Source organism: Ranitomeya variabilis, chromosome 6 (genome assembly GCF_051348905.1).
Source record: "Ranitomeya variabilis isolate aRanVar5 chromosome 6, aRanVar5.hap1, whole genome shotgun sequence".
Classification (NCBI taxonomy): Eukaryota; Metazoa; Chordata; class Amphibia; order Anura; family Dendrobatidae; genus Ranitomeya; species Ranitomeya variabilis.
The window spans coordinates 148353116-148373795 of NC_135237.1; the positions used below are offsets into that span (position 1 = coordinate 148353116).

The 20680-nt window shown below is 41.7% G+C and overlaps 1 protein-coding gene across 1 annotated transcript in view; it reads left to right on the top strand.

Moving 5' to 3' along the window:
- The window catches only part of EXOSC7 (exosome component 7), a 56831-nt gene extending 38011 nt beyond the window's left edge, over positions 1-18820 (top strand). Inside the window, exons 6-8 of the mRNA XM_077269107.1 lie at positions 8932-9055; positions 9282-9437; positions 18631-18820. Coding sequence (XP_077125222.1) covers positions 8932-9055; positions 9282-9437; positions 18631-18735 — 385 coding nt within the window. The 3' untranslated portion in view covers positions 18736-18820. The remainder of the gene's footprint in view (positions 1-8931; positions 9056-9281; positions 9438-18630) is intronic.
- Positions 18821-20680: the final 1860 nt, after the last annotated feature.

Below are 20680 nucleotides of genomic sequence, written 5' to 3' on the forward strand. Positions count from 1 at the left end.
TATTTGTTGAGAAATTTCTTTCTGGGTCTTACCCTCTTGCTTGAGGGTGTCAATGATGGCCTTCTTGACATCTGTCAGGTCGCTAGTCTTACCCATGATGGGGGTTTTGAGTAATGAACCAGGCAGGGAGTTTTTAAAAGCCTCAGGTATCTTTTGCATGTGTTTAGAGTTAATTAGTTGATTCAGAAGATTAGGGTAATAGGTCGTTTAGAGAACCTTTTCTTGATATGCTAATTTATTGAGACAGGTTTTTTGGGTTATCAGGAGTTGTAGGCCAAAATCATCAGTATTAAAACAATAAAAGACCTGACAAATTTCAGTTGGTGGATAATGAATCTATAATATATGAAAGTTTAATTGTAATCATTACATTATGGTAAATAATGAAATTTAACACTATATGCTAATTTTTTGAGAAGGACCTGTATATATAAATATAAATTGCCCCATAAGAACATAGAGATGGTGTTACTGCTCACTGTGTTCTGCTGTTGAAGGCTCCTGTACTGTGGCTTCGGCAGGGATTGTGATTTTCCTAATTACAGCCCTGATATATGACAGACTTTTATTTATGTAGCCAGGATAGATCTCTCATAACTTCACCATCAGTGGTTAGTGTGGCATGGATATGACAGATGTTGGTGTGCTGCAGATTTCAGCTTTCAGCGCAATCATCAGCACTTTGACATCGTGAAAGAATTAGCGGTATTATTTTGGACATACAGCAACCATTATATTGATCAACTACAACATTGAGTAATCAGGAAACGGACAAAATAAACTTAGTGGTTCATACGGTTTAGGCTAAACAAACACTATAAAGGTTAATTTATGAAGCACAAAAAAGGCACAGTAAAACCAAAAAATACTCTGTTGCAGAAAATAACAGTAAACAGCAAGCGTTAGTAAAAAGATGGAAAAACACAGGGTATTTGGTTAATAAGTTTTTTGCAAAAAATGTATATTAAGCCGCTCTACCAAATGTCAAGGTATACCCGTATTAGAGCAGTCCTAACTAATGTATGTAATCCCTATATGATGTATTTAAAAACCTGGTCATATGTATAGTACCTGTATGAGCAGGATTCAGAAAGGAAATGTCCAATGTGGACACGTAGCATAGAACGGCTTTTATGTTCACGGCTCGCAAAAAGAACTCTGCAACAGAGTATTTTTTTGTTTTACTGTGCCTTTTTTGTGCTTCAGTGAAGGGGACAGTGTCCCTACAGGCTTGTTCACCGTGTGCACTGCTCATGTGTTTGTTTTAACCAAAGGTTAATTTATGTTGTGATTATCGTTAACAAGTGTTACTAGTAATGCTCGTTTTACTATAATTTTGCAGTCCAAACAGGCTGCCGATCACCCAATGGATGAACGTGTTACTGTACAAAAGATCACAGTTCTTGGCAGCACATAAGTACTGTAACAGAACCTGAGCTCCTGAGAACAATGGCAGCCAATGTGCATTAACCGATCTATTACAGTGCTCATTGTTACAGCGGTCTGCCTGTATCAACAAACTATTAAATGACCACTGATCAGCAAACAAGTTGACGATCGGTGGTCATTTAGTGCAAATGAGCTTTGATAGTTCACACAGCGCCAACTTCTTTCTGCTTAAGGCCAGGTTCACATTGCGTTGGTGCAGTCAGTTCAACGCATTCGTTAAATGGACTGCACCAACGCTAGTGCCTTTTAAAGATCGCATTATGCGATCGCGATAGTGCAGATGCTCCACCTACGCTATCGGTGACGGACCCGGAAATGCTGCAGACCGCGTCCGAGGGTCCGTCACAGAATGACGGCACATCGCTAATGCATGCCGATTATGACATGCGTTACATAATGGCAGTCAATGGGTGCACTAACGCATCCTATACATAGCGTTAGTGCCGCTGTGTAACGGATGCCGTCAGCGCTTTGCCATTGACACACTGTGAACCCTGCCTAACCAAGTCCCTCCAGCATAGCTGCAGCGGTTACACCCTCATTCTGCTGGTGTAATAGTATCCTGCTATGCCAAACAATGCTATTGCCTGCTTTTTTTATAAATGTAGATTAAGGCTATGTGCCCAGGTAGCAGAAAGTATGCAGAATATTCCTGTTGAAATCCGGACTCCCTTTGCAGGTAATCCGCTTGCGGGTTTTTTTTGCGTTTTTTTATCGTGTTTTTTTCGTGGATTTTTAGCTTTTTTTTTTTTTCTCCAGTGGTCCAAATACAATTCTATAGCGGCAAAACCGCAGATTTTCCGCAAAATTAATGAACATGCTGCGTTTCTATCCTCAATGATTTTCCCCTGCTGAAAAAAACGCAGCATGGGCACAAAAATTGCAGAATGCATTAAAATAATGGGATGCTTTATGTAAGCGTTTTTTAAGCGTTTCCGCAGCGGAAAACCGCCGCAAAAACGCTTAAACGCTAAAAATCCGGAACGTGGGCACATAGCCTTAAAAGACAAATCCCATCTGCATTGAGTTTTCAAATATGGCAGCCATGAACAAGGGATCTATTGGTATTATCTAAATGTCTTATGTGAACACCACATTCAGGTATTCTACAATATAGACTGTAAAATAGTCGGCCAGCCGTGTTGTTCCCATAGTAACAGTAGTCCAGCAGGCTTGATCTCTCATTATTAGGTTAAGCACACATCACTTGTGTTATGACAGTAAGACAATGTGAAGAATGCCTGTGAAGTTCCCCCGGTGCTGTGCTTAATACTTGAAAGCAATGGGATCCACATGTCCTGATGCAGAAAGCCTTTGTTGTGTACTGTGCACTGGCTGCATTATGAAATCTTATCTCCCAATCGACTGCAGCACATTAAACAATTACCTAAGTGAAGAGGGTCAGACCAGGTAGGAAATGTGTTAGGACCTAATTGGTATTTTATAAATACTTTTTAGTTTAAAGGTTAATGACTTTTAGTTAAGTCGCCCATAGAAAGGTGGAACTGGCAACTGTACAACTTGGTGGAAGTTGTGATGGGCTTCAGTTTTCCTCTGGCCAACTGTAATAGAGCGCTATAAAGTGTCCTTGCCATTGGTAATGGAGGTTCGCTGTGAATGAAAGCCACTGTCTTGAGGCAACAGTCAAGACAAGCTGAATCTGTGATTTTGGACATGCAACCGGTCTTATGCCACAGCTTAGAGCACTTGCAGCATTGCAGGCACAGGAAGGGGTCTCCTCTCTACCTGATTGCTACAGTGGGGAAAATTAGTATTTGATACACTGCTGATTTTGCAAGTTTTCCCACCTACAAAGAGTGGAGAGGTCTGTAATTTTTATCGTAGGTACACTTCAAGTGAGAGAGAAAAAATCACATTGTATAATTTAAATAATTAAATTGCGTGAAATAAGTATTTGATCACCTACCAACCAGCATGAATTCTGGCTCTCACAGTTAATGAAAAACTAAGAAGCCCTCCTATCCTCACTCATTACCTCTATTAATTGCACTTGGTATAACTCGTTACCTGTACAAAAAACACCTGTCCACATGTTCATCAATCACACTCCAACCTCTCCACCATGAACAAGACCAAAGAACTATCTAGGGACACCAGAGACAAAATTGTAGACCTTCACGGGGCTAGGATGTACTACAGGACTACACTGCATTCAGAATTTTTAGGCAAGTTTTATTTTTGATCACATGATACTTTTTATACATGTTGTCCTACTCCAAGCTGTTAGGCTTGAGAACCAACTACCAATTAAGTAAATCAGGTGATTTGCATCTCTGTAATGAGGAGGGGTGTTGTCTAATGACATCAACACCCTATATAAGGTGTGCTTAATTATTAGACAACTTCCTTTCCTTTGGCAAAATGTGTCAGAAGAGAGATTTGACGGGCTCTGAAAAAAGTCCAAAATTGTGAGATGTCTTGCAGAGGGATGCAGCAGTCTTGAAATTGCCAAACTTTTGAAGCTTGATCACCGAACAATCAAGCTTTTCATGGCCAATAGCCAACAGGGTCGCAAGAAGCATGTTGGGCAAAAAAGGCACAAAATAACTGCCCATGAATTGAAGAAAATCAATTGTGAAGCTGCCAAGATGCCATTTGCCACCAGTTTTGCCATATTTCAGAGCTGCAACGTTACTGGAGTATCAAAAAGCACAAGGTGTGCGATACTCAGGGACATGGCCAAGGTAAGGAAGGCTGAAAAATGACCACCTTTGAACAAGAAACATAAGATAAATGTCAAGACTGGGCCAAGAAATATCTTAAGACTGACTTTTCAAAGGTTTTATGGACTGATGAAATGAGGGTGACTCTTGATGGGCCAGATGGATAGGCCAGAGGCAGGATCAGTAAAGGTCAGAGAGCTCCACTCCGACTCAGATGCCAGCAAGGTGGAGGTGGGGTACTGGTATGGGCTGGTATCATCCAAGATGAACTTGTGGGACCTTTTCGGGTTGAGGATGGAGTGAAGATCAACTCCCAGACCTACTGTCAGTTTCTGGAAGACAACTTCTTCAAGCAGTGGTACAGGAAGAAGTCGGTATCGTTCAAGAAAAACATGATTTTCATGCAGGACAATGCTCCATCACATGCCTCCAACTACTCCACAGCGTGGCTGGCCAGTAAAGGTCTCAAAGAAGAAAAAAAAATGACATGGCCCCCTTGTTCACCTGATCTGAACCCATAGAGAACCTGTGGTCCCTCATAAAATGTGAGATCTACAGGGAGGGAAAACAGTCCACCTGTCGGAACAGTGTCTGGGAGGCTGTGGTGGCTGCTGCACGCGATGTTGATCGTAAACAGATCAAGCAACTGACAGAATCTATGGACGGAAGGCTGTTGAGTGTCATTATAAAGAAAGGTGGCTATATTGGTCACTAATTTATTTTGGATTTTGTTTTTGCATGTCAGAAATGTTTATTTCTATATTTTGTGCAGTTATATTGGTTTACCTGGTGAAAATAAACAAGTGAGATGTTAATATATTTGTTTTTTATTAAGTTGCCTAATAATTATGCACAGTAATAGTTACCTGCACAAACAGATATCCTCCTAAGATAGCCAAATCTAAAAAACCCCACTCCAACTTCCAAAAATATTAAGTTTTGATATTTCTGAGTCTTTTGGGTTGATTGAGAACATAGCTGTTGATCAATAATAAAAAATAATCCTCTAAAATACAACTTGCCTAATAATTCTGCACGCAGTGTATATACAAGCAGCTTGGTGAGAAGGCAATAACTGTTGGCACAATTATTAGAAAATGAAAGAATGAAAAATGAAAAGATGACTGTCAATCTTTCTCGGTTTGGGGCTCCATGTGAGATCTCAAATCATTGACATGAAAAGAGCTGGGACCACAGTACCAAACATTACCGTTAGTAATACACTTCTCCGTCATGGATTAAAGTCCTGCAGGGCACACAAGATCCCCCTTCTCAGGCCAGCACACATATCCAGGCCCGTTTGAAGTTCGCCAGTGACCATCAGCATGATCGAGAGGATGCAAGGGAGAAGATCAGATGAGACCAAAATAGAACTTTTTGGTATCAACTCCGCTTGCCATGTTTGGAGGAAGAAGGACGAGTAGAACCCCGAGAACACCGACCCAGCTCTGAAGCATGGTGGGGGAAATAGCATACTTTTAGGGGTGCTTTTCTGCAAAGAGGAAAGGACAACTTCACCGTATTGAAGGGAGGATGGATGGGATCAAGTATCGTGAGATTTTGACCAACTGCCATCTTCCCTCAGTAAGAGCATTGAAGATGGGTCGTGACTGGGTCTCGCAGAATGACAGTGACTCAAAACACACAGCCAGGGCAACTAAGGAGTAGCTCCATAAGAAGCATATCAAGGTCTTTGAGTGGCCTATCCAGTCGCCAGACCTAAACCTAAAAAGTCTTTGGAGGAAGCAGAAACTCAATATTGCCCAGTGACAGCCCTGAAATCTGAAAGAGAATCTGGAGAAGATCTGTATGGAGGAGTGGGCCAAAATCCCTGCACAGTGTGTGCAAACTTGGTCAAGTGCTACAGGAAATGTCTGACCACTATAATTGCAAACAAAGGTTTTGATACCAAATATTAAGTTATGTTTTTCTACTATATCAAATACTTATTTCAGGGCTGGCGTCAGCACCCGGGCAAGTGCCGGCACCCTGAGCAGGTGGGGTGGGGGGCACTCGCCGTCGGGGACACTGGCACGGAGAGGGAGTATTTATTTTTTTATATATATAAATGTTTTGAGAATTGTGTGGCTCAGCATATACTGGAGTATTATATGGGGCCCATTAAATACTCAAGCATTATATGGGACCCATCATACACTGTATGGAGCAATATATGGGTCCCATTTATATTTGGAGCATTATATGGGGCCCATCATATACTATATGGAGCATTATATGGGGCCCATTATATACCGAAGCATTATATGGGCCCTATGATATATTGTATGGAGCAATATATGGATCCCATTTATATTTGGAGTATTATATGGGGCCCATCATATACTGTATGGAGCATTATATGGGGCCTATTATATACCGAAGCATTATATGGGCCCTATGATATATTGAATGGAGCAATATATGGATCCCATTTATATATTGAGCATTATATGGGGCCTTGAATTATTATTTGCTGATGACTGTGCACTTAACGCTAGCACGGAGCAGATGCAGCATGAAATGGACTGTTTTTCGCAAGCTTGCGACAATTTTGGTCTCGAGATCAACACCAGAAAAACCAAAGTCATGTATCAATCTGTTCCAGGAAAACTATACAAGGAGCCACATATCACGGTGAAGGAGCAAAACCTCAAAGCCGTCGATAACTTCACCTACTTAGGCAGCACAATGAAGTAACCATAGACCAGTGTTTCTCAACTCCAGTCCTCAAGACCCCACAACAGGTCATGTTTTCAGGATTTCCTTAGTATTGCATAGGCAATGGAATTAATGCTTGAGCAGGTGATGAAATTATCACCTGTGCAATACTAAGGAAATCCTGAAAACATAACCTGTTGTGGGGTCTTGAGGACTGGAGTTGAGAAACACTGCCATAGACGCTGAAGTTAATAACAGAATTGCCAAAGCCAGTGCTGCCTTCGGGAGACTGCGTAAGAACGTCTGGGAATGAAGGGGACTCAGCCTTACCACCAAGCTGAAGGTCTACTGCACGGTGGTCCTCACCACACTTCTCTATGCTAGTGAGACCTGGACAGTCTACAGCCGGCATGCTAAACAGCTTAATCATTTTCACATGAGTTGCCTTCGCAGACTCCTCCACATCAGGTGGCAAGACAATGTCCCGGACACGGCAATTCTGGAACAAACTGGGCTCTGCAGCGTGTACACTTTCCTGCTGAAAGACCAAGCCAGGTGGGCTGGACATGTGGTCAGAATGCCTGACAGCCGACTACCGACTGCTGTACGGAGAACTGTACCAAGGAAAGCGACCAGTTGGGGGGCAGAAGAAGCGCTATAAAGACTGCCTTAAGAGGTCTCTCAAAACTCGGAAATCAACATCAATGAATGGGAAGAGCTTGCCCTGGATCGTCCAGGTTGGCGGGGCAGGATCACCTCAGGAGCACGTGCAGCTGAAGATAGAAAATTCTTGGACACAAAAAGAAAACGTGCAGTCCGCAAGGCAAAAGCAGAATCTGGAGGGAAATTTAGGCTGTGTGCACACGTTGCGGATATTTAGCGGTTTTTTTCTTTTTTCGCTATAAAAAACGCATACATATGCATTCTGCAATTTTTGTGCGTATGTTGCATTTTTTTTCCACGAAAAAACGCATCTCGGAAAAAACGCAGCATGTTCATTAATTTTGCGGATTTACCACTATATTATTGCATCCCAGAACCTCTGGAAAAATCCGCACAAAAACGTGAGAAAAATGCAAAAAATCTGCATGCGGATTTCTTGCAGAAAATATCCGGTTTTGTTCAGGAAATTTCTGCAAGAAATCCTGACATGTGCAAATAGCCTGCAAGTCCTGCTGTGGGACAAAAAAATAGTATAAATAAGCACAAAAAATAATAAAATAAACACAATTTTACATTAGTAATTGAGAATGAAAAGCTAAAAATTATGACTTCAAGAATACTGTGAGCTTTAAAAAAAAAAAATAATAAAAAAAAAGATATGCCATATCTTCCAGAACAAAATGTTCAGCTTCCTTAAAGGGGTTGTCCAGTAAAAAGAAATTATCGCCTATCTGCAGAACTGTTGATAACTTGTTGATCTGTTAAGGTCTGATCGCTGGGACCACACCAGTCAGCTGATCGGGGAACTTTTATGCTCGTTAGAATGGAGCAGCAATGTAGATGCTCGACTTGCAATCCATTCATACCCTATAGGGCTGCCGAATGCTCTACGTTTCCAGCAGCTCCACAGAGGATGAATGGAGCAGCATCCGAAATACAGCACCATGTTGTGATGAGAATGCAAGTTCCATCCAATTGGCAAGTTTATGACCCACCCTGCAGACTAGTGATAACGTATTTTAACAGTGCATTTAAGACCTCATTAAACTACATTGTGATTCCTTTTAGGGACAACGTTCTCAGTCACTGGTGACCTGGGAGAAAAGGGAGCTGTCACAATAGGCTTATTGCATCCTCATATTGGAGGGTTACGTGCTGCTGCCACCATAAGATATTCATTGTGTGGCAATGGAAAATAAGCGCATCATGCACAACCAGCTCTACCCTCTCCTAGTGTATCCTCACCACATCCCCTGTAGACTGTGAGCCCTCGCGGGCAGGGTCCTCTCTCCTTCTGTACTTGTGTGTGCCTTGTAGTGTTCATGTTTATTGTACTTGTCTATGTATGCCCCTTTTTTACATGTAAAGCGCCATGGAATAAATGGCGCTATAAAACTGAATAATAATAATATTTAATGCTGTTAGAGGGATGTAATTGCTAATCAGAAATATTTCCTGTGATCTCTGTGAAAATTAGGATCCCTAAAGTGCGTGTTCTGGAAGATGACGAGGGAACCAAAGACCTTGAACTTTCTGATGATCCTTATGACTGCATGCGGCTGAACGTGGAGCATGTTCCCTGTATTGTCACACTTAGCCGAGTGAGTATAATAAAATAAACCCACATAAACCCCCATTGAGAATAGAGATTGTTGTCTTTAAGTTTTATATTCTTCATATATCGGTGCTGCTGAAGGACATCTGGTCTTCTATAACATCAGGGCCAGGAGTGGTGAGAAATGATGGTAGTGCCATTACCAAGGCAAGGCATCCTTTTTTTCTGTTTACTGATTAGTGTTCTTCTGAAAAGTTTGTCTTTTTTTTCAGATAGGTCATCGACATGTAGTCGATGCCACATTGCAAGAAGAGGCCTGTTCTTTGGCAAGTCTTCTCATCGCTGTGACAAGCAAGGGTACTTTGACTTGTATGAGAAAAATAGGCAAAGGAAGTCTAGATCCAGAAAGCATCTTCGAAATGATTGAGGTAAGGAGGTGACAAATGAGCCATCTTTTCCTTTACAGTCTGTACACCTATTGTAATTTAGATGTACATAATCTGTACAGTGGTGGACACTGACAGCTTGGGGCCCCTGTGCACGAAATGTGTCTGGGCCCCCTCCTTTTATTTCGACAAAGATGTAGATCTCTCTTACATAGTCTTCTTTATTATGTATGTTGCAGTCTCTTATTACACAGTGCCCCCTCTTATGTACAGCACCGTCCCTTACATATCAGATTATATAGAGCCCTGTCTTTATTACATACTGTCCTCTCTTGTTACATACAGTATATAATTCAATGAAGGACCATGGGAAGGCTTGTTTCCTAATGGAGGAGCTGATGGACTAACCGTCTGGTCACCCGGCTGCTCCATCAGCAGTCATTTTATATTCTAACAAGAGAGGGGACTATGTTATAAAAGAGGGCCCTGTGAATACGAAAAATAAAAAGAATACACTATGTAAGAGACAGTGCTGTTAACAGCAGAGGAAGCTATATAATAAGGGACATCATTATATATAACTAGAGCGGATGGTATGTAATAAGGGATGGTGTTATACATAATAAAAAAGGAAACTTCAACTAAGGGTGGCACTGTGTAATAAGTGAGTACACTATAATTTAAGGGACTCTGCTATACATAATAGGTGAGTACACTATACTAAAGGACTGTGCTATACATAATAAGGCTACATTCCTGTATCCGTGTGCAGTGTCGGTGTGCTTCCCGCTTTTACATGCGCATTGAGCATGTCCTATTTTGATCCTCAAATTCAGATCAGAACAGAACATTCTCTGACCCTCACAGATCTCATTGACAGATCCATGGTTTTCACGGATGTGAGTGGACTCTACGAGTCTGTGTGCCGTCCAATAAAAAAAACCTGGAAGCACACAGAAATTTCACGCAAATGTGAGAATATACAGTAAGGGATTTTACAGATAACGCTATTCCTCCGAGTCACACAGAATAGATACAGAATAATATTTACATCCAGCCACTTACCACTGATGTCTCGTCTGATTAGAGCAGTGTTCTGCTGTTTCTTCTCCATCTGGTCAGACCTTTGTCGACACTCCCAGCCGCGATCCGTTTTGTCACAATGATCGTTCCAGCCCTGAAAGGCACATATATTGTATACATACTTGTGTCTCCCTCCTGAATACAGATATGTACCATTCCATTAAAAATTTAAAGCAGCACTGTGCCCCCCATTAACTATAATCTCCGTCACCCAATAATATATTCAGTCTGTGACTCCCAAATTAACTTTAACCCCTTCACGACATGCGCCGTACTATTACTGCGCATGTCGTGTCTCCCCCTTTGATGTGGGCTCCGGCGGTGAGCCCACATCAAAGTCGCGACATGTCAGCTGTTTTGTACAGCTGACATGTGCGTGCAATAGCGGCGGGTGAAATCGTGATTCACCCACCACTATTAACCTGTTAAATGCCGCTGTCAAACGCAGACAGCGGCATTTACCCGGCGCTTCCGGCCGGGCGGCCGGAAATGACCTCATCGCCGACCCCCGTCACATGACCGGGGGTCGGCGATGCATCAGGATGGTAACCATAGAGGTCCTTGAGACCTCTATGGTTACTAATGCCAGCCTGCTGTGAGCGCCCCCTATGGTCGGCCTCACAGCACACCTGCATTTCTGCTACATAGCAGCGAACATCAGATCGCTGCTATGTAGCAGAGCCGATCGAGTGGTGCCAGCTTCTAGCCTCCCATAGAGGCTATTGAAGTATGGCAAATGTAAAAAAAAAATGTTTTTAAAAATATGAAAAAAATAAAAAAAATATGAAAGTTTAAATCACCCCCCTTTCGCCCCATCCAAAATAAAACAATAAAAAAAAAATCAAATCTACACATATTTGGTATCGCCGCGTTCAAAATCGCCCGATCTATAAAAAAAAAAAGCATTAACCTGATCACTAAACAGCGTAGCGAGAAAAAAATTAGAAACGCCAGAATTACGTTTTTTTGGTCGCCGCGACATTGCATTAAAATGCAATAACGGGCGATCAAAAGAACGTATCTGCACAAATTAAAAACGTCAGCTTGGCACGCAAAAAATAAGCCCTCACTCGACCCCAGATCACGAAAAATGGAGACGCTACGGGTATCAGAAAATGGCGCTTTTTTTTTTTTTTTTTTTTTTTTTTAGCAAAGTTTGGAATTTTTTTTTACCACTTAGATAAAAAATAACCTAGACATGTTTGGTGTCTATGAACTCGTAATGACCTGGAGAATCATAATAGCAGGTCAGTTTTAGCATTTAGTGAACCTAGCAAAAAAGCCAAACAAAAAACAAGTGTGGGATTGCACTTTTTTTGCAATTTCACCACACTTGGAATTTTTTCCCCATTTTTTAGTACAACACATGGTAAAACCAATGATGACTTTCAAAAGTACAACTCGTCCCGCAAAAAATAAGCCCTCACATGGCCATATTGATGGAAAAATAAAAAAGTTATGACTCTGGGAAGGAGGGGAGCGAAAAAAGAAAACACAAAAACGAAAAAGGGCCGCGGCATGAAGGGGTTAAGGCTATGTTCACATGGAAAATATGCAAGGTTTTACAGCACATGCAAAGTGAATGAGATTCCGGAGTCTCATGCACAGGTTGCTTATTTTTTCCATGCAAATTTGCAGCAGATTATGCAGATTTTAATGTCAATTCTTGCAGCATATTTCACCCATACTGATGAGTGGGGAAAAAAAGCAACAAAAGCATGGCAAAAATGTGGAAAAAAATAAATGTTTCACGCAGCATTCTTCCTGCCAGCACTTTACGATATGCAGCATTATTTTCTCTGCAAATCCTGAACCTGTGCAAATAGCCTTAGTGCCTGTCCAGTGTTCCTCCCCATTTATTTTAAGTCCTTGATGGCATCATAATGAATTTGGGGGTGGGAGAAGACGCCATCAGGTACTGAGCATCCTCCGCCACCTCCCAGTTCAATACAAGTCCCTGACAGCGTCTTCTTACACCTTTTCAGTTCATTATAAAGGGGTCCTATGCACCTTACTTCCTTTTCTCCCACTCCCCAATAACTTTTAAGTCCCCGATAGCATCACAATGAATTGTGAGATGAAGGAGGACACTATCAGGGGCTTAGCACACTCTTCCACCAGAAATTTAATTTTACAGCCATATCTAATGTTTTTCCCCCCCTTCCCCTGTTCATAAGTCCTTTATAAGTCCACTCCCCCACCCCATCAATGTCCTCTCCACCACCTCCATTATTGCCTTCTCCATCACCTCAATCATTGTCCTCTCCACCATCCCAATCATTGTTCTCCCCCACCACCCCCATCATTACCATCTCCATCATTGTCCTCGCCACCATGTTCATCATTGCCTTCTCCACAACCCCAATCATCCCAATCATTGTTCTCCCCCACCTCCATCATTGCCCTCTCCACAACCCCAATCATTACCCTCTCCACCACCTCAATCATTGCCTTCTCCACCATTCCAATCATTGTTCTCCCCATCACCTCTATCATTTCCCTCTCCAACACCCCAATCGTTGTTCTCCCCCATCACCAGTATCATTATCCTCTCCACAACCTTCACCATTGCTCTCTCCCCCACCACCTCCACCAATGTATTTAAAAAAAACAAAAAGCAAACACACCACTCACCTTTCTGCATGTTCCCCCACAGCCGCAGCATCATGGTCGCTGGCAGGTTTCTCTCTGACACTGGCGTGTGCTGAATGCTGACGTCATCCAGCCACATGTCAAACACACATGTTCACTCAAAATGGGGAAAGAAAAAAGATGACATAACACCTGATTATGGTCGCTGATATTGTTGCTTTTGTGATTTCTTGTACAGGATTGTTAAAAAAAAAAAATCTATAAAAGACTTTTAACCTCTTTCTGACCTCGGACGGGATAGTACTTCCGAGGTCAGATACCCCGCTTTGATGTGGGCTCCGGCGGTGAGCCCGCATCAAAGCCGGGACATGTCAGCTGTTTTGAACAGCTGACATGTGCCCGCAATAGCGGCGGTTGAAATCGTGATTCACCCACCGCTATTAACTAGTTAAATGCCGCTGTCAAACGCTGACAGCGGCATTTAACCGGCGCTTCCGGCCACGCAGCCGGAAATGAGCGCATCGCCGACCCCCGTCACATGATCGGGGGTCAGCGATGCATCAGAATGGTAACCATAGAGGTCCTTGAGACCCCTATGGTTACTGATCCCGGCTAGCTGTGAGCGCCACCCTGTGGTCGGCGCTCATAGCAAGCCTGTTATTAAGCTACATAGCAGTGATCTGATGATCGCTGCTATGTAGCAAAGCCGATCGCGTTGTGCCAGCTTCTAGCCTCCTATGGAGGCTATCGAAGCATGGCAAAAGTTTTAAAAAAATAAATAAATAAAAGTTTAAATCACCCCCCTTTCGCCAATTCAAAATAAATCAATAAAAAAAAAAATCAAACCTACACATATTTGGTATTGCCGCGTTCATAATTGCCCGATCTATCAATAAAAAGAAAAGGATTAACCTGATCGCTAAACGGCGTAGTGAGAAAAAAATTCGAAATGCCAGAATTAGGTTTTTTTGGTCGCCACGACATTGCATTAAAATGCAATATCGGGCGATCAAAAGAACATATCTGCACCAACATGGTATCATTAAAAATGCCAGCTTGGCACGCAAAAAATAAGCCCTCAACCGACCCCAGATCACGAAAAATGGAGAAGCTACAGGTATCGGAAAATTGTTCAATTTTTTTTTTTTTTTTAGCAAAGTTTGGAATTTTTTTTCACCACTTATATAAAAAGTAACCTAGACATGTCAGGTGTCTATGAACTCGTACTGACCTGGAGAATCATAATATCAGGTCAGTTTTAGCATTTAGTGAACCTAGCAAAAAAGCCAAACAAGTGTAGGACTGCACTTTTTTTGCAATTTCAACCGCACTTGGAATTTTTTTTCCCGTTTTCTAGTACACGACATGCTAAAACCAATGATGTCGTTCAAAAGTACAACTTGTTTTGCAAAAAATAAGCCCTCACATGGCCATATTGATGAAAAAATACAAAAGTTATGGCTCTGAGAAGGAGGGGAGCGAAAAACGAACACGGAAAAATGGAAAATCCCAAGGTCATGAAGGGGTTACTAAAATGGACCTGGACATTCATTCATTAGCAGTGCATGCATTAGCAGGTCACATTATTTTCTTCCATATTTCCTGTCTGCTGCTCAGTAAGGGATCAGTTGATCATAAACATCAATGCATACCTTGGCACATAGGAAAACACGCATGCTTCATTTCTTGGTAACTGAATCTAATTGGTTCCATATACTAAGTGTGCAGCCAGATGTAGATGATATGTTCAATTTATGCATCGAGGTTTATTTCTAACTATTATTGATTTTTTGCAGAAATTGATCGTGTTTTAAAGATTTAGGCTATGTTCAAACATTGCGTTTTTACTTCGTTTTTTGTGCAAATTTTAAGCTGTGTTTTACAGTATCAGAAAAAGGTATATGATTTCAGAAATCTCATGCACACACATTGTTTGTTGTTTTTCCTGACTGAATTGCAAAACTGCTTGCAGCTTGTCACTACTTTCAGCATTTTTTCAGTGTTTTTTCACCCAATAAATAATAAATGCATAAAATGCAGGTTTCGGGGTTTGCTGCATTTTTGGTGCAAAAACCCCACAAAGTTGCATCATGTCGATTTTTATTATTTTTTTTTTATACACTTATCTTCATTAGCATGCGCAAGAGACAAATGTACTTGATAAAAAAAACACTGCAAATACACAGCAAAACTCGCTTTATGTAAGCAGCTTCTTTACTGCCAAGAAAGGGTTTTGGCCTGCAGAAAAAAAACACATCAAAAACGCAACAGTGAACATTGCCTAAGACGTTAGCCCGCATTTGTCAAAGCAATAAATCTTTGGGCAGCTTTCATTTTTCCACTTTTAAATGGTCAGAAATGCGATCTGAGATCTTTAGGTAAGAAAAAGTTTTTGATCAACTTACCCAGATATACAGTGTATTTCTTAGTGATGAGCGAACGTGCTCGGATAAGGCGTTATCAGAGCATACTCTGGTGCTAACAGAGTTTCTTCTGCGTACTTGAAATATATGTTCGAGTCCCCGCGCCTGCATGTCTCACCGCTGTCTCACAACACATGCAGGGACTGCCTAACAAACAGGTAATCCCTGCATGTGTTGAGGCTGTCTAAGGGTCTGTGCAGTGTGATGAACAAAGAGCTAGCACTCGACTGTAGATGGAATTTGACGGTGCAAGAGAACGGAATCCGAAGATTCACAGGTAATCAAGGAGAATTAAATCAATGCACTCGTCTTAGTTCAAATCAAATTTGCTGAAGTGAGTATTTTTTATTGAAGGTGAAGATGAATCAATAAGGCAAAAAAAAATTTTAACGTTTCGGCCACACCGTGGCCTTGATCACAAATAATGCCTTAGTGGTTTGTTCGTCTAGCGTCATACGATAATAGGGTAGTGTATTCAAAATTAGAAGTGGCCCAGATTTCTCCAGGACCGTGAAAGAAGGGCCTTCACTTTCAGTGGCAATTGTCCAGGACAGTGTGTCAATAACTGAGACACCTGTCATGTGTTAGATTGGCTTAAAAAAATTTTTTGCCATGTCTCATAGTCCTATGTGACCCGGATGTGGATGGTAAAGGCAAGGTTCCCACGTTAGGTTTGATCACTTTGGTATGGGGTGAATGCGCATAAGATGGTGGCACAGTGTGGGTGCGATCCGGGATCGAGGAGTCCGTGTAATAGGTCCGGTGGGAAGCGCCGACACAGTCTGTGCCGCTCCCACCGCCAGGACACAGACTGTGTCGGCGCTTCCCACCGGACCTATTACACGGACTCCTCGATCCCGGATCGCACCCACACTGTGCCACCATCTTATGCGCATTCACCCCATACCAAAGTGATCAAACCTAACGTGGGAACCTTGCCTTTACCATCCACATCCGGGTCACATAGGACTATGAGACATGGCAAAAAAAATTTTTAAGCCAATCTAACACATGACAGGTGTCTCAGTTATTGACACACTGTCCTGGACAATTGCCACTGAAAGTGAAGGCCCTTCTTTCACGGTCCTGGAGAAATCTGGGCCACTTCTAATTTTGAATACACTACCCTATTATCGTATGACGCTAGACGAACAAACCACTAAGGCATTATTTGTGATCAAGGCCACGGTGTGGCCGAAACGTTAAAATTTTTTTTGCCTTATTGATTCATCTTCACCTTCAATAAAAAATACTCACTTCAGCAAATTTGATTTGAACTAAGACGAGTGCATTGATTTAATTCTCCTTAAGGGTCTGTGCACACGTTGCAGATTTGGCTGCGGATCCGCAGCAGTTTTCCATGCGTTGTACAGTACCATGTACACCTATGGAAAACCAAATCCGCAGTACACATGCTGCGGAAAATACTGCCCGGAAACGCTGCGGTTTATTTTCCGCAGTATGTCAATTCTTTGTGCCGATTCCGCAGCGTTTTACACCTGTTCCATAGTTGGAATCCGCAGGTGTAAAAATGCAGGTGAAATCTGCACAAAAACCACGGTAAATCCGCAGGTAAAACACAGGGCTTTTTACCTGCGGATTTTTCAGAATCTGTGCGGAAAAATCCGCTGATGAATCTGCAACGTGTGCACATACCCTAACAGCCGCAAATCATGCAGCTGCGGGGACTCGGACATAATATACAAGCACCCCAAGATACTCTGATGATACCCAATCATGCTAGGATAAGACGTTATCCGAGCACGTTCGCCCATCACTGTTGGTTATACATTATTTCAGGTCTTATCAGCACCATTCACTAAATCCCCATCATTTATTTACTGGCTAAGGGTATATGTACACTTTGCGGATCTGCAGCGGATTGGCCACTGCGGATTCACAGCAGTTTTCCATCAGGTTTTCAGTACCATGTAAACTTATTGAAAACAAAATCTGCAGAAAATACAGCGCGGAAACACTGGTTTATTTTCCACCGCATGTCAATTCAGGTGAAATCCGCACAAAAAAACGCTGGAAATCCGCGGTAAATCCACAGGTAAAACGCAGTGCGTTTTACCTGTGGATTTTTCAAAATCAGAGCGGAAAAATCCGCACAGAAATCCGCAACGTGGGCACATAGCCTAATAAACCTTCATTACCATATCTGCATGGCGGCACACGTCCATGTTATCTCCCTGGGAAATCCTGTGAACCTCAGAGTGGATGTGTTTACTGAAAAAATAAATGCCATCCTTAGGGTACCGTCACACATTGAAATTTTCATCGCTGCGACGGCACGATTCGTGACGTCGCAGCGTCGTATAATCATCGCTCCAGCGTCGTAGACTGCGGTCACACGTTGCAATCACGGCGCTGGAGCGATGCCGAAGTCCCCGGGTAACCAGGGTAAACATCGGGTAACTAAGCGCAGGGCCGCGCTTAGTAACCCGATGTTTACCCTGGTTACCAGCGTAAACGTAAAAAAACAAACCGTACATACTCACCCGTCGGTGTCCTTCAGGTCCCTTGCCGTCTGCTTCCTGCTCTGAGTACCGGCCGGAAAGTGAGAGCAGAGCGCAGCGGGGCTGCGCTTAGTTACCCGATGTTTACCCTGGTTACAAGCGAAGACATCGCTGGATCGCTGTCACACACAACGATCCAGCGATGTCAGCGGGTGATCAAGCGACGAAAGAAAGTTCCAAACGATCTGCTACGACGTACGATTCTCAGCAGGGTGTCTGATCGCAGTAGCGTGTCAGACACAGCGATATCGTAACGATATCGCTAGAACGTCACGAATCGTAACGTCGTAGCGATGGAAATTTCAATGTGTGACGGTACCCTTAGACTCTAAGCGCTTTCTGAAAAAACCCCAACCTTGGTGGATTTTATGGAAACTCCAGGTCTCTATAATTCTCTTTACCACTAAATTTGGGATTATACTTTACATCTATAGGCCTTACAAAGCTTCCACATCTATACCAATAAACCTCCAATGGGGATCTTGCTTATGTACTATGTTTGTATTATAAAAATAACTTTTTTTTTTTCTAAATACTTTTTATTAAAAAAAAAAAAATTTAATGTGTGTAGCGCTGGCATTGAAATACTTTTATCTTTCTTGTTTTTTACTTTAGACAGGGAAGCGTGTTGCAAAGTTTTTACACTTGTCCATACAAAATGTATTAAACCAAGAAGAAAGCCTAGGGAAGAAGAGACCGAAGATAGGCTTCCTCAGGTGAACTTTCAGAGCAGTGCATCGGAAAAGCAATAAAGATATATGTTTGGTTTTTTGTTTGCAAATTAATAAACTTGGATTTTTTTTTTAACTCTTTCAATTTAGGTTTTTTTTTTTTGTTTAATCAATTTTATTCTTAAAGGAGTTGTCCACTACTAGGACAACCCCTTCTTAAAAAGAAGGTAATCTTGCCTGTTTTTAACCCCTTAATGACCGCAAATACGTCTTTTAACTGACCTGAGATATAAGAGAATAGCCTCCCCATACAGGGGACAATGCAGCAGCTGTCGGCTGTACACTATAGCTGACAACTTGCTGCATCAGCCACGATCAGTGTTTGCTCCGTCCATATCTGTTTAACCCCTTAGATGCTGCTGTCAATAGTGACTACGTCATATAAATGGTTAACAGAGTGTGGGGGCTTCTTCTTTATCCCAACTGGTGCTGCCAGATCATGATTGTGTGGTCTTGATATTTGCCATGGCAATTCAAGACCAAATAGCGGCCTTAGAGTCTGACGGCTGTTGTAACCTGTTCAGAAGTTAGCGGCATTTTGGTGGTAAAAATACACATTTTCATTTCTGTCATGCCACTTTGCATTAATTCTTGAAAATCACCTGAAGGGTTAATAAACTACCTGACTACAGTTTTCAATATGTCAGGGAGTGCTGTTTTGAAAATGGAATAATTTTGGGGGGTTTCCCAATATATGGGACCCTTAAAGGCACTTCAAACATGGATAGGTCCCTAAAAAAATAAAATTTTGTAAATTTCCTTGAAAAAATGAAAAATTAGTGCTACGTTTTCTAAACCTCCTAAAATGCAAACAAAATAAAATAACATTTTACAAATGGTACTGATGTAAAGCAGACATGTCGGAAATGTAATTTATTAATGTTTTGCTGTGGTATGACTATCTGGATTAAAGAGATAATCATTCAAAGTTTGAAAATTGCTAATTTTTTAACATTTTTCTCAAATTTCTGATATTTTTATAAATAAACACAAAACATATCGACCTAAATTTACCATTATCATAAAGTATAACGTATCACGAAAAAACAGCCTCAAGATCACTGGGATATGTTGAAGCGTTCCAGAGTTATTACCACGTAAAGTGATAGATATAGCGTGCACTCTGTCAAATACTTGAGGTGCTGGTGTAATGGACCAGATGGTCACGAATACAGATAAAAATCAAATTCACCGCACTCTCTTAGGGAATATTATGCAAAATATTTTAAATTTATTATATTATTTTCTGGGAGCATAACAGAATATTTCAATAAAGCGACAAAGCGGACGTTTCGGCTCCACCGGAGCCTTTATCACAATCGCTGTGGACCAAAAGAAAAGCAGAAAGCATCAAGAATAGTTTTAGTTCATACTCACTCGGGGGCAGCAAAACATTTTGTAAACATACACAACAGTGATACTTCTCACTACATATTGTATGGAATTGAGAAGGTCAGATGTCCAAACAGAGGGGGCAACGGGCAGAAACAACTGACCAAGCAAAAATCTTTCTAGATACTCAGAAAAAATAAATAAATAAAAAATATATAATATCGAATATACTCGTTACTCGAGATCTCCCGAGCACTATTTGTTAGTGCTCTGAGATTTAGTTGTCATCACCTCAGCTGAATGATTTACATCTGTTAGCCAGCTTGATTACATGTGGGGATTCCCTAGCAATCCCCACATGCACTTATGCTGGCTAACAGATGTAAATGATTCAGCTGCGGTGAAGAAAACTAAATCTCCGAGCACTAAAAAATACTTGGAGGACCCCCGAGCATGCTCAGGAAGGGAAAAAATTATGGAATCACCGGCCTTGGAGGATGTTCATTCAGTTGTTTCAGTTTGTAGAAAAAAGGCTGATCACAGACATGGCACAAAACTAAAGTCATTTCAAATAGCAACTTTCTGGCTTTAAGAAACACTAA